The 14,041-nt window shown below is 32.8% G+C and overlaps 5 protein-coding genes and 2 pseudogenes across 7 annotated transcripts, besides 2 other annotated features; 5 read left to right on the forward strand and 2 right to left on the reverse strand.

The window, feature by feature from the left end:
- Window positions 1-210: 210 nt before the first annotated feature.
- TVAGG3_0848710 (uncharacterized protein) lies at window positions 211-1,416 on the forward strand (the record flags this gene model as incomplete). The annotated part of the gene is made up of 1 exon (XM_001300522.1): window positions 211-777. The coding sequence occupies one exon, from the start codon at window positions 211-213 to the stop codon at window positions 775-777; it is 567 nt and encodes a 188-aa protein (XP_001300523.1).
- Window positions 1,417-1,965: 549 nt separating this feature from the next.
- On the forward strand, window positions 1,966-4,089 carry TVAGG3_0848720 (bifunctional inhibitor/lipid-transfer protein/seed storage 2s albumin superfamily protein family; the record flags this gene model as incomplete). Its single annotated transcript, XM_001300521.1, has 1 exon — window positions 1,966-4,089. The coding sequence occupies one exon, from the start codon at window positions 1,966-1,968 to the stop codon at window positions 4,087-4,089; it is 2,124 nt and encodes a 707-aa protein (XP_001300522.1).
- Window positions 4,090-4,481: 392 nt separating this feature from the next.
- Window positions 4,482-5,316: a mobile genetic element.
- Window positions 5,317-5,679: 363 nt separating this feature from the next.
- Window positions 5,680-6,653, forward strand: TVAGG3_0848740 (annotated as a pseudogene). The gene has a single exon. A coding segment is annotated over exon 1 (974 nt).
- An 821-nt stretch (window positions 6,654-7,474) lies between these two features.
- Window positions 7,475-14,041: part of a mobile genetic element that runs on past the window's edge.
- Window positions 7,807-8,127, reverse strand: TVAGG3_0848760 (uncharacterized protein; the record flags this gene model as incomplete). Its single annotated transcript, XM_001300520.1, has 1 exon — window positions 7,807-8,127. One exon carries the CDS (start codon window positions 8,125-8,127, stop codon window positions 7,807-7,809), a length of 321 nt encoding a protein of 106 aa, XP_001300521.1.
- Window positions 8,331-9,143, reverse strand: TVAGG3_0848770 (uncharacterized protein; the record flags this gene model as incomplete). The annotated part of the gene is made up of 1 exon (XM_051249150.1): window positions 8,331-9,143. The coding sequence occupies one exon, from the start codon at window positions 9,141-9,143 to the stop codon at window positions 8,331-8,333; it is 813 nt and encodes a 270-aa protein (XP_051084625.1).
- TVAGG3_0848780 lies at window positions 9,161-12,225 on the forward strand (annotated as a pseudogene). The gene has a single exon. A coding segment is annotated over exon 1 (3,065 nt).
- TVAGG3_0848790 (integrase core domain containing protein family) lies at window positions 12,245-13,327 on the forward strand (the record flags this gene model as incomplete). Its single annotated transcript, XM_051249151.1, has 1 exon — window positions 12,245-13,327. The coding sequence occupies one exon, from the start codon at window positions 12,245-12,247 to the stop codon at window positions 13,325-13,327; it is 1,083 nt and encodes a 360-aa protein (XP_051084626.1).

Below are 14,041 nucleotides of genomic sequence, written 5' to 3' on the forward strand. Positions count from 1 at the left end.
TTCTAGATTTTACACATTTTGGATCATTTTGATGCAATCTTTAGATATAGGAATAAACGTTTAGTTAGGAGGATGTTTAGATAAGTATCCCATTTAGGCATTTAAGGATAGATAAGTTAGTCAAATGTACCACATTAAGTATTTTTAATATTGACAAATTTTTATGATACCTCGAATAATATTTCAGACCCCAAATTAAAATAAAAGCAAATGAATGTTTCTCCATCGAAACGCGCTAAAGGTACAATTCAAGTGTCATTCATTATTAAAAATGTTCGCGGTGATCACCTTGGCTCTCAATGTGTAATTGCGAGTGTTAACGATAAATCTTTTGTATTAAAACCTCGAACTATTAAAGGAGATACTAGATATTATGAAGCAGGCCATACCTGCTTCATCAATGTTGATGATGATGAAATCAGATTTGGCGTTGCAATTGTTACTCCAAATAACGATAAGTTTTTCTTCCATACTTTCGCATATACAGACTTTTATCCATCGAAATACCCAACTTGCCAAAAACTCAAGATGAATACGCCCGCAAATCTATACGAAATTTCAGCTCAATTATTTACGATGCCGTATACACGAGGAACTGGAAGCCCAACATCAAATCTTAATATGACAGCCCATACAATGACTCCAGGGCGTTCTAACCAAGCAAATGAGAGTCCTAGAGATAATTTAGCTCAAACAATGCCTGTTAGAGCCCCATCTAAACTAAGTCAGACTAGCACACCTCGAAATCGTAGTAGATATCAAATGTCTCCAAAATAATTGTTTGATTACTCAAAAAAATTATATTTATAATTTTATGTAATGTATTATTGTTAAATTCCATTATTTTTTGATTTAAGAAAATAGAGTACATTTATGTTGATAATTAATTTAATGTAATCAGTTGAAATCAAAAATATATTATATCCTAAACTGTATGGGCCATCAAATTCATTGCCATGGAAGCACCAAAATGCTGTATTGCGAATGCATTAAAGCTCTCAATATTTTTTTTTAAATAATGAGGCTTGTGAACACGAATGAGCTTTGATAAGATCAAGATGAATCATTTAAGATTATGTGGAGGGAGGGAGAGAGATCCTCAAATATGGCGAGATTTATTTGTGGAAATATATATCATAAAATTCCGAGAAGTGCGAAATATCATTCAATTTTTGAATAAAATTCAAAATGTTTTGTATCGTAGATTCATAATGATTCATAAGAATTTCCGCTCTTATCTAATATACAATGCAACCTAATACTGCTTTTCTGTGATCTTTTCTAAATTGTCTATTTTCACTATTCGCTAAGAAACTTTGCCCGAGCAATGTACTTAGGTACAGAGATATTAGCTTTTTCATGAGTATCTTTATAGAATAAACAAAATCAATAGGTACAGCCAAAAGACCAATTCCGACTAAATAAAAATTTCGCAAAAAGATGAGGTTTTTGATATTCCGAAAATAAAATATCGAAGTTGTACATACTAAGGGCACTTTAATTCTTAATTCTTAAATTTTAAGATGAGGGTCGGCGGTTTTCTGACTCGATGTTTTACAAATAAACTTGAAATCACATTCATCATGTCCATCTCTCAAAATTTATGGGAAACAAAATGTGTGCATGCTTAGTATATGATTTCAAGTTTAATTTTTTTATTATTATTATTTATTTTATTTTTTTTTACTCGTCGATGCAAACTATTCTATAATATAATGCTTATTGTAATTATCGATGTTGCAACAAATTGCTATCTAAACAATTCAATTTTTAAGATACCCTCAATTTTTTATGATGAGGCTCCATCTAAGCTAATCTGATATATTATTTGTTTTTTTTTCTTGAAGGTTGGAAAACCGTAATATGCCTACAATTATTTAATTTGAAATTGAAATCATACATCAGAAAAAAATTGACAAAGCTATCAAAAATTTAATTGAAAGCTATTTAGTCCTCATTTTTATAATGTTCCTGTATTTACTATCTCTGAGAAGAACCATAAATAGCACTCTTAATAATGAGATCAAATCTTGGATCTTAGCATTGTTTCCTGAATGTAATGATCAAATCCTAGAAAGCAGCTCAGATATAAATAAAAATATTGATATATTTAAAGAGTTGAATGGTAGTGAGTATTCGTGCATATATGGATCATATATTATAGGATCAAATACTTCATTCAAAGCAGATGTTTTTTATCCAAAACTGAATTCGAGCTTAGAAATCTCGATTACGAACAGTACTGTTGAAAATCCATTCGTTGTTGCAAACAAAATAGATAAAGAAGACATTTATACAGTCATATATGATGTTAAACCATTTTCCAAAGTTTACTGCTCCAATCAACTTGAAAGCTGTGAAATTCAGGTATCATTCATTCCACAGCCACATTATATTTCAACGAATATATCAAATAATGGACAAATCATCCAGATTGAAGATGAAAATAATGTTTACATTTCTTCGAAAGATGACTTCGCAACAAATGCTAATGTTTCATTAGAAATAACAGATGGATCAATAAAATATCGTTCTATGTCAGTAATTCTTGTAGGTGATGATAGAAAATCAATAAAGTACCAGAAGAACTCTGATACAAATGATTTGTTCAACTATGATATAACTGATGCAGAGAATAGATCAAATACGGCTCTATTTTACGTCTCAGCAAAAGATATCAGTTCAATTCTTCCAGCACCAAGTCCTACTCCATCAATCCCTGCAACACCATTTGTAACTGCATACGAAACACCATTTGAAACTCCTCATGTAACAGCAGTTGAAACACCATATGATACACCGTTTACGACAGCTGTTGAAACTCCGTATGATACTGTTTTTGAAACACCATTTGAGACAGCTTTTGATACACCTTTTGTGACACCATATGAAACACAATTAGAACCAGTATCCGAGACACCATTTGAGACAGCTTTTGATACACCTTTTGTGACACCATATGAAACACAATTAGAACCAGTATCCGAGACACCATTTGAGACAGCTTTTGATACACCTTTTGTGACACCATATGAAACACAATTAGAACCAGTATCCGAGACACCATTCAATACAGCAGTCGAAACAGCATATGAAACACCATTCGAAACAGCATTTGAAACAGCTTATGAAACACCATTCGAAACAGCATTTGAAACTGCTTATGAAACACCATTCGAAACACCATTCGAAACAGCATTTGAAACTGCTTATGAAACACCATTCGAAACAGCATTCGAAACAGCATTTGAAACTGCTTATGAAACACCATTCGAAACAGCATTTGAAACTGCTTATGAAACACCATTCGAAACAGCATTCGAAACTGCTTTTGAAACACCATTCGAAACACCATTCGAAACTGCTTTTGAAACACCATTCGAAACAGCATCAGAGACACCATTCGAAACTGCTTTTGAAACACCATTCGAAACAGCATTTGAAACTGCTTTTGAAACACCATTCAATACAGCGTTCGAGACACCATTCAATACAGCGTTCGAGACACCATTCAATACAGCATTCGAGACACCATTCAATACAGCATTTGAGACAGCATTTGAAACTCCATTCAATACTCCATTTGAGACACCATCTAAAACACCTGTAGGTAGTGGAAAAAATTTAAAGCGGATTGAAAATATCAGATATTCAAACATTAAATTATACGAAAATAATAATGAATCAAATATTACAGAAGCAAATGATAATTATTATCTAGATTTCTTTTTAATTGGTAACCAGAATGTATTTAATAAGTTAGAAATTAATGCAGAGAAAGTTGAGGGATCTCAGGCGGCAAAAAATTATTACCCAGGAAACTTCTCAGTTTATGTTAAATCCACTGATGGTGCAAAGAAGCTTGAAGATTTAAGCAATTTACAACAACAAACTACCATAAAGGATAATGATGATAAGAAGAAAGTGGTATATATTGCAGTATTTGTATCCGTTTTTGGTGTTCTACTTATAGTTGCAATTATTATCGTTGTTGTCATTTGTCTTAAAAGACGTAACAAGGAAAGTAGTAGTGGTAGTATTATATTCGATTCGGGTTCTGGCGTAGATATAACTGAAGGTGATTATTAAAACCCTGCTACTTTGTAATATAATAATCTGGCTTGATTTTACTACTTCATTTTATTTTCCTTTTTATCTGAGTAAAATTTTTTTTATAGGGTTGTTAAAAATATCAAAAATTAGCGTTTTGAAGACACCATGGTGTCTTATAATTTTCCCTTCCTTATTGGCGTGTAGAAATAAATGCGCCAATAGATTGAAGAAGAAGAATTGTTTTTCTCTTAATGAACTTTAATCCTTTTGATATAAGAATATTAAAAACATTAATATAATTTCGATTTCGGAAATTAAATTTCCAAATTTTTTGTCGATTTCGGAAATAACAGGATCCCGCATCCAACACGCAACAACAAAACACAAAACACACTTTTTGGTTCTTTCATCGTTTTAATCGTAATTTGTTATAGACCGAAAATATATTTTTTCGGTTTTCTCTTCAAATAATTGAAAGAATGATACTATTATAGGTTTATTATATTATATAGCATATAATCATGCTATAGCCGAAAATTATAAGTTTTGAGAAGATTGAATATAACACAAATAAATTTGAATGTAAGTTAAATTGCTTGTTGTTTTTAATAGCTATTTAATGAGAAATCCAATATTGCAAAATTCAAATTGAATGATTGAAAGAACAGAAAAAGTCATTCTTTTCAATTTCGAATATGTTTCATTGTATTTATAATTATATGGCAAATAAGATATTTAAACTTGATTTTTGAAGGAAAATTCACAAAATTGAATAAATTCAAATAATTTTTATTCAAAAATAAACTAGTTATTTGAGTTTAATACTAATTATCTATTCAAACTACAAAGTTTGTAATTTAAAATATTTTGTGAGATCAGATTGAATTAATTCAAGGTTCTTTTCAATTAATATTAATGACCATATTACGCATTTTCGAACATTCTAAACCAAATATATAAAAATGGGAGACGAATGTTAAATTTGCTAGACATGGGGAGTTGTCTGCAAAGTTTTAGCTCTTATCTCTAAAAAAATTAATTTTTAAAAAAATGACCGAATACGTTTCACAGCGAGAAAAAAATAAAAGGCAAGATAGAATTTTCTAGACATAAAGAAGTTGTTTACCGAGTTTTAGCTCTTATCTCTAACAAAAAATTAATTTTTAAAAAAATGACCGAATACGTTTCACAGCGAGAAAAAAATAAAAGGCAAGATAGAATTTTCTAGACATAAAGAAGTTGTTTACCGAGTTTTAGCTCTTATCTCTAACAAAAAATTAATTTTTAAAAAAATGACCGAATACGTTTCACAGCGAGAAAAAAATAAAAGGCAAGATAGAATTTTCTAGACATAAAGAAGTTGTTTACCGAGTTTTAGCTCTTATCTCTAACAAAAAATTAATTTTTAAAAAAATGACCGAATACGTTTCACAGCGAGAAAAAAATAAAACTGTACACTGATTTTCATTTTCATTTCCAGTCACTTTACTTATTATTTTTTCTTTTTTTCATTTTAATTATAAATTATTTCATAATACGTTTATTTACGTTACCATTTTCTTTATTCTTTTGAATTCCATACTAGACACTTATAGAATATTTTGATTGTTAACGTACTTCATTAAAATGAATCCTTACAAAGGGTATGTCGATCGAATTTACCTAATTGGTATTTCCAATCAGATTGAAGAAGGTAAAATGACATGGGAAGAAGCTTGCACCCATGTTCCCATCGCCCCAACCCTTCAATCAAATGATTTAAAATATTTAGATGTTTCAAAATCTTTTTTACAAAATCAATTTAGCTTACAGAATATCCCATTGCCTAAAGGCAAGAAAGGTCGTAGGGTCAATCCCTACGACCAAATCAAAGCTCTTGCTGTGATACATGACCACTGGCCTTTCCCTGTGGTCAAACAAAACAATGGAAACGTTTGAAATTACAACAAATTGATGTATCTTATAGAGAAGTACGCAGATACTTCAAAGAAAATCATTTCACCAAGACGCGATTAGAGCATGCCGGGCCAGAAACAGCAGTAAGATATTGGGCGCTTTCACCCAATCTTATCTGGCACGCAGATGTTCATTATTTTAGGGGTGTTCGTGGCCAGTATATTTATGGCATAATCGACGATTTTAGCCGCAAAGTCCTAGCGTGTATACAAATACCAGATATGCTGGCAGCGACGACAGCGAACGTTGCGGCTTCCGCCTTCATTGAATTTGGCGCCCCTTATTGTTTCTGGACCGACAACGGTTCAGAAAATAGGGGCGCCTTTCAAGATCTACTTGATCTTTGGGGCGTCCAATGGCGGCATACAGATTCTCATTCTCCCTACCAAAATGGGAAGATTGAGAGATTCTGGCCGACATTGGAGCGCTGCCAAAGCATTCAGGCTATTCCTGCCTTTATTTGGGAGTACAATAATAACACACCGCATGAAGATCTCCCAATTAATCCATTAACTGGAACAAATTACACGCCAAATCAAATGTATCAGCTGAAACCGAAATACACAAATGCAGATACAGAAAGGTTGTGGCAAATATGGGATACAGATACAGGCATGACCGCTGTTGACACATTCACAGCGTAATAATAAACATAATTTTTTAATTTCATTTAGTTAGTATACATATCAAGGGTACGGAGGCACTGCGTTCCACCTTACCCATTATATGTGAATTTGACACTTTACAAAACCGTTAACATATATTTTACAACACTAACGAATTCACTAACGACTTCACTAATGTTTTCACAAACGACTTCACTACTGTAAAAATAAACGTTCTCACTTACAAAAGTATTGCAAAGTTAGTATACATATCAAGGGTACGGAGGCACTGCGTTCCACCTTACCCATTATATGTGAATTTGACACTTTACAAAACCGTTAACATATATTTTACAACACTAACGAATTCACTAACGACTTCACTAATGTTTTCACAAACGACTTCACTACTGTAAAAATAAACGTTCTCACTTACAAAAGTATTGCAAAGTTAGTATACATATCAAGGGTACGGAGGCACTGCGTTCCACCTTACCCATTATATGTGAATTTGACACTTTACAAAACCGTTAACATATATTTTACAACACTAACGAATTCACTAACGACTTCACTAATGTTTTCACAAACGACTTCACTACTGTAAAAATAAACGTTCTCACTTACAAAAGTATTGCAAAGTTAGTATACATATCAAGGGTACGGAGGCACTGCGTTCCACCTTACCCATTATATGTGAATTTGACACTTTACAAAACCGTTAACATATATTTTACAACACTAACGAATTCACTAACGACTTCACTAATGTTTTCACAAACGACTTCACTACTGTAAAAATAAACGTTCTCACTTACAAAAGTATTGCAAAGTTAGTATACATATCAAGGGTACGGAGGCACTGCGTTCCACCTTACCCATTATATGTGAATTTGACACTTTACAAAACCGTTAACATATATTTTACAACACTAACGAATTCACTAACGACTTCACTAATGTTTTCACAAACGACTTCACTACTGTAAAAATAAACGTTCTCACTTACAAAAGTATTGCAAAGTTAGTATACATATCAAGGGTACGGAGGCACTGCGTTCCACCTTACCCATTATATGTGAATTTGACACTTTACAAAACCGTTAACATATATTTTACAACACTAACGAATTCACTAACGACTTCACTAATGTTTTCACAAACGACTTCACTACTGTAAAAATAAACGTTCTCACTTACAAAAGTATTGCAACTCCTCCCATTGCTGTGCTTCATATAACAGCTCATAATCTTCTGACTCACTTTCTTCTTCATATAGGTCAAAATCACTGTCATAGTTTATACCTGTAAGTTTTGACAAAGCTAATGAAACACGTTTACCGTTTGTATCGTATGCTTGTATAAACTTTCCATTATGCTTGTAGTCATAAACGCTCAAACTAACTTTACCCTTTCTCCCTCGTATCTGATAGAATGTATTTTCACGAGGAACGAAGAACAAATTCTTGAACTCATGACCGTTGTAGTTTGTTATCTCAATAGTTTTCGTCATTTATATAAAAATAAACTTAAAAATAAAATAAAAAATAAACTTAAAAATTAATGATATCACCACTCCCACACGTATGAAAACATAGCGCAAAAATAAATTTAGGTGAAGTGGTGAGATCTCACCTCTTTTTTCACCTGTTTTTTCACCCACTTGAATTCATTACTTTATAACTCTCTTCCTTGGTTTCTTTTTAGTTGCTTTCTTCACATCTGACACATAAACGACTTCACTAACGACTTCACTAACGACTTCACTAACGACTTCACACGTATGAAAACATAGCGCAAAAATAAATTTAGGTGAAGTGGTGAGATCTCACCTCTTTTTTCACCTGTTTTTTCACCCACTTGAAAGTCAACTAGTCTGAATTGCATGTCTTTCAAATTATGAGGACTAATGCGAACCCATTTACCTAAATGAGTTGCTATGACAGGAACGTTTGGAATGAACATTGAATTGACTGCATAACAGAAGGATTTATATTCTACTGAACCTTTACTATTAACTCCTGAAATACCTGTGACATTAGCTATTTTTGACTCAATGTACAAACAATTACCATAACATACGTATGGAACAGATTTCATCTCAATCGTTTTGTCAATACTTTTCAAAGGAAATGTCATATGGTATGCTCCCAGAAGCAATTGAACTCTATGACTCATTCGTGTTATCTTAAACTCCTTCGCATAACTGAACTTCAAAACTCCTGCAATAAGTTTAACATTCATTAAGTTTTCTTCGTTATCCTTGTTTATTGTAGTATTTATGAGAGCATTTAACACTCCAGCTAATGTTTCCATCTTATATTCTACATTATTGTGAAATCTTATTTCGTGCTTCTTTCCATCTATTTCAAGCTCCATGAAATCTGTTTCATCTGTTATAACGAATGAAGCGATAGTATTGAAGTCAACAACTCTGAAAGCAAGTGCTTCATTCTGTAGACCTAAGTTTGTTTGAAGCTTTACTGTCCCGTATTCGTTTGGGTCTGTACTTTGCAAATAGAACAACATTTTATTCTCATTAAAATATGACTATTGCTGCATATGCGTATGAATCTGACAGAGCTAAACGTTTATATTTTGGTCAATACTCTCTCACACTTACTGACAAATATATTGTTATCAGTGATGGAAATACCGAGAAATACATAACATGGAAGGACTATGAAAAGTTTGACCCCATTTTAACTCCATGCACTATGCCATTCATTGTAAATGGTGAAGTTGTCATGAAGAACGACACAACAGTATATAAGTCTGTTCATGAAGCGTTAGAATATATGTTGAATTATAATCCCGAAAGATTTGACCCAAGCACTACGCCATGTACAATGCCTTTTATTAAGGATGGTGAAATCGTAAGAGTTCCGAATTCAACGGTTTACACAGCTGTTCAAAACAGTTTACAAAACATTTTAGCGAATATCTTTAATTCAGAAACTACAGAAATAAAATTACCATATATAACAGATGCTAAAGAAATTAAATCAAAAACGACAACATTATTTACGTCACTTAATGATTTAATGACTTATATCATTAATATTCCTGCACCAACTACAGCATTTGATCCAAACTCGACGGTTTGCAGTGTACCTTTCATAAAGTCGCAAACGGACTCTTTGAGTCCTGAAGGTCTTTCAGACCGAAGCGACCAGGGCGAAGCCCATGACAGTTCATTAATTACTTTAAGGGATTCAACAGTTAATGAATCATTAAAGGCGTCATTAATGAAAATCATTGATTTTAATTCATTCATGAATACATATAATTCATTCATTAATGTTTCATATGCTTCTAAAGAAGGTGAGCCAAAAACTATCGATAAAGCGGTGTATGAAATAAAAGCATCAACGACGAAATTGAATTCGTTAACTTTTGACGGTGATAGTTTCGTTAATGACATAACATCGGGGAAAACAATTTTAACGAAAGAATATTTAAAATCTCATGTTAGTGAGTTCGTTGAAATTGAAAAAGAAGGTGGAATTAAGTTCGATCCACTGAATTTCATTTTCAGCTTAGCGAATGCGGGTGTTAGTTTCGCTGAATGGACAACTATACAGAGTGAAATAAATGCAATATGGACATTTTTGGGGTCAAAAGCGGGAATGGGTGAGCTTGTAAATGCTGCAAGAACATTAGGTGAAACAGGAAATTTTGTAGATGGTTTTAAAAGACTTGTTTCAAATGTTTTAACAAACACAAAGAAATTATTTAGATATACCATACATAACGGACGGATTTTCGAACAGGTAGCAACAAACCCTCCGGTTATGGCTGCGTTGATGATGGTTAGAGATATAAAACCACGTAACGACGGGAACGAAGAACATGAACAACAGAGCCCAACGGGCTCAGAGCCACATAGTGGCGAGGATACTGGTCGGGTTATTCGAGACATTAAAAACGTGTATCCTGAAGTTATTGATTTATTTAGAGGAGTTAATGATTCAATTTCAAAACATTCTATAACCCTCGATGAAGAGAATAAATTAACAGATTATATATTCGTCATTATTGCAGAATTAATGAAGAGAATAAATGAAAAAGGAATTGGTGATATCATTAATGTCAGCGATGTAATGATGAAAAGAAATTTTGACTCATTATTTACAAAACCGAAAACAGAATATAGTCTTTATGACGTAATTACCGAATTAATGAAAAAGATTAATGATAATAAGAGTTCTGGCGGAAGAGTTGAATTAGAAGTGAATGATGTTAATGAGAAATTAGCCGAAAAAGCAAACAAAAACCACGTTCATTATATAACTTCAGACGAACAGATTATAACGGACTACCATGGATATTTAACACGAAGTGATGAAGCGAAGACAAAAAATGTTAATGAAAGAAGATATAAATACATTCGTGCTAAAGGTTATGACATAAGCTGTACTGTACAGTATGATGTAGCTAAAGCACCAGAAGCATTTGGTTATACCGGTGAAATTTATGCCTCTACTTTCAATGTTAATGGTGTATTAGTTGAACCAAGATTTACTTTGAGAGTTAAGTCAAAAATAACGTTTGAAGATGCTATTAAAAGTAAAGCTGACAAAGATGAACTTGACGCAACGAACAAAGTTTTGAAATCTCATAAACACAACATCTCCGATATAAATGAACTTCAAGCTACATTAGACAGTAAAGCCGACAAGAACCATACACATAAATCCTTCACTACTGTTAGAGCTGATGACATAATATTGAACTTTGACCTTGGTTCAAGTGCACCTTTAGAGAATCCGAGTACAAGCGTAAAAGATACTCTTAACAATTTAGATAAGAGTTGCAGGAATACCGAAGATCATGCCAGAAACTTTGAAGCATATGAACTACCAGCAATGTTAGATAAGAAAGCAGATAAAACTTATGTGGATGCAGAACTAACAAAGAAATTTTCGAAACCAGATACAATGACATTTACAACAGAAATTATAAATGGTGAACCAGCAACTCCATTTGAATTTGTTAGAGGTCTTCAACCAGATACTTTTGAATTTTTCTTGGATAATTCTATTGAACTAACATTACATTATAAAAGTGGAACAAATGCAACATTTCATCCGGGAGATACATTCCAAATGGTATTTAATGACATAAGTTCTTTAGAATATGTTTATAGAGTTATGAGCATATATGATTTAATATATCCTATAGGAGCTGTTTATACGTCTATGAATCCAATAAATCCAAACACTTTATTTGGTGGTAGATGGTATGAAATAGTTGACAGTTTTCCATTCTACACTAATACGCAGTCAATGAAGATGGGAGGTTCAAAGAAAATAGGTATTGAAAACCTTCCTTCACATATGCATAGGTTCAGTGGAAGAACATCTGTGGAAGGAAACCATTCACATTCAATAACAAAAGAGGTTATACAAATCTTGCAGCGGGTTCGGATAGACAGGGAATGCATAGATATGATATCACAACTGACCCAGTAGATTCAAGCACAGGTATTTTCTGTGGAACCGCAGGAAATCATACACATGTTGTAGCTGGTATTACAGACCCAGCAGGTAATGGAAAAGATTATATGCCTCCTTATATAACAATACACGCTTGGATACGAGTTGGTTAAAATCTTTAACTTTACATAAATGAGCTTGAAAGAAGTATTCGAACAACATCCATGGAGGTCATTTAAGAAGTTCAATGAAGCTGCAAAGAGTTCGGGATTTACTAACAGAGCTGAAGTGAAAAGGTTCTTTGACAAAAATGTTGTACATCAAACAATAAATCCTTACGACTACTTTTTACCAATTTACTCCAACACTCCTGACGCATACCAATTTGACACTCTCATTCAAAGCAGAAAAGGAGGACATAAACCATTCCTCATCTTCATAAATGTTAACACTCGTAAAGCATATGCGTATCCAATGAAAAATAAAGGAACTCGTGAAGTGTTAAGAGTTTTACAAAAGTTTGTAGCAGAACATAGCCCAAGTACTTTAACATCAGACCAAGACAGTGCATACCTCAGTAATGAAATCACAGATTTTCTCATTAAGCATAACATAACTCACTACACTACTGAAGACCATAACCATAACATACTCGGTATCATTAACCGCTTCATAAGGACTCTCAGAGATTTAAATCAAGAGCGAGACTTTACCGAAGAAACAATGAAACATTTCATCGAAGTTTACAATTCCTCAACACATTCTACAACAGGCCATACACCAAATTCAATGACACAACAACAAGAAGAAAAGTATATACAAAAGAAACGAAGTCAAACACAAAATATCATAAATTCAACACAATTTACCCTCATTCCTGGTACAAAAGTTCGTGTAGTTCTTGACGACAAACCATTGACAAAGAAACGTTTAAGGTTAAGTCGAAATTATTATATCGTAGACTCTACGCAAGGTAATGGATATCTTATAAAAGCTGCTGACGACTCCATAGCATTTTACCCTCGTCATAAATTAGTCGAAAGTAGTAATGGCAAACTTGCTGAAACCATTGACGAAGCAAAGCGAGGAGTGGTTATTGAAATACTTGGCTACAACATAAACGATGACACTTATAAAGTAAGATATGAAGGAGGCGTTGAAGATGTTATACCATCTAAGAACTTGAGAGAATCTAAACCAACTCATCTGGGACCATTAGAGCGGGAGTACTGGAAAGACAAAAATAAGCCAGAAAGAATAAGAAAATTCTTCTAAACTTTTTCATTAGATGTAAATCAGACAAAAATAATGTTTAGGTGAAGAGGTGAGATCTCACCTGTTTTTTCACCTCTTTTTCACCCCTTGAACTTTTTATAACATTCGGTCATAACTTCATCAATTTCATTTAAATCACGATTTAAAAACTCATTGACTTCATCTTCAACCGTGTCATCTTGTAATAAGAATATTTTCTTTAGTTTCATGTCAACATCCCGAACAGCACAAAGGATAAAATCATATTCATTTCTTCCGTTAAACATACTTTTTCTTTCTCGTTCATCGTTAAATAAATTATTGAAAATATAAACAGCGGTGTAAAAGTTATGTACTGTGTTAAATGTTGAAGCTTCACCTATTTTAGATTTTAGGATTCTTTTAGTAAGTAAATTGTTATCGTTCTTTCTCTTTTCCTTATCGTTCATGTCGAATCTGTCGAACCACATATCCTGTATTTCATCGAATTTACGAACTATAGAATTCGTCATTTCCCTGGTTAATGAGGGGTAATCATTATTAATTTTTTCATATAATTTGTCCATATGATTTTCATCGACGTTTCCGGAAAGCATTTAATTAAAGCAAAAATAATGTTTAGGTGAAGAGGTGAGATCTCACCTGTTTTTTCACCTCTTTTTCACCCTCATGAATTTTGACATTTCCTTATGAAAGAAAAATAACGCTAATTTTTTTTCTAAGAAAAATTTTTAT

This window comes from Trichomonas vaginalis, chromosome VI, assembly GCF_026262505.1.
Source record: "Trichomonas vaginalis G3 chromosome VI, whole genome shotgun sequence".
Classification (NCBI taxonomy): domain Eukaryota; phylum Parabasalia; order Trichomonadida; family Trichomonadidae; genus Trichomonas; species Trichomonas vaginalis.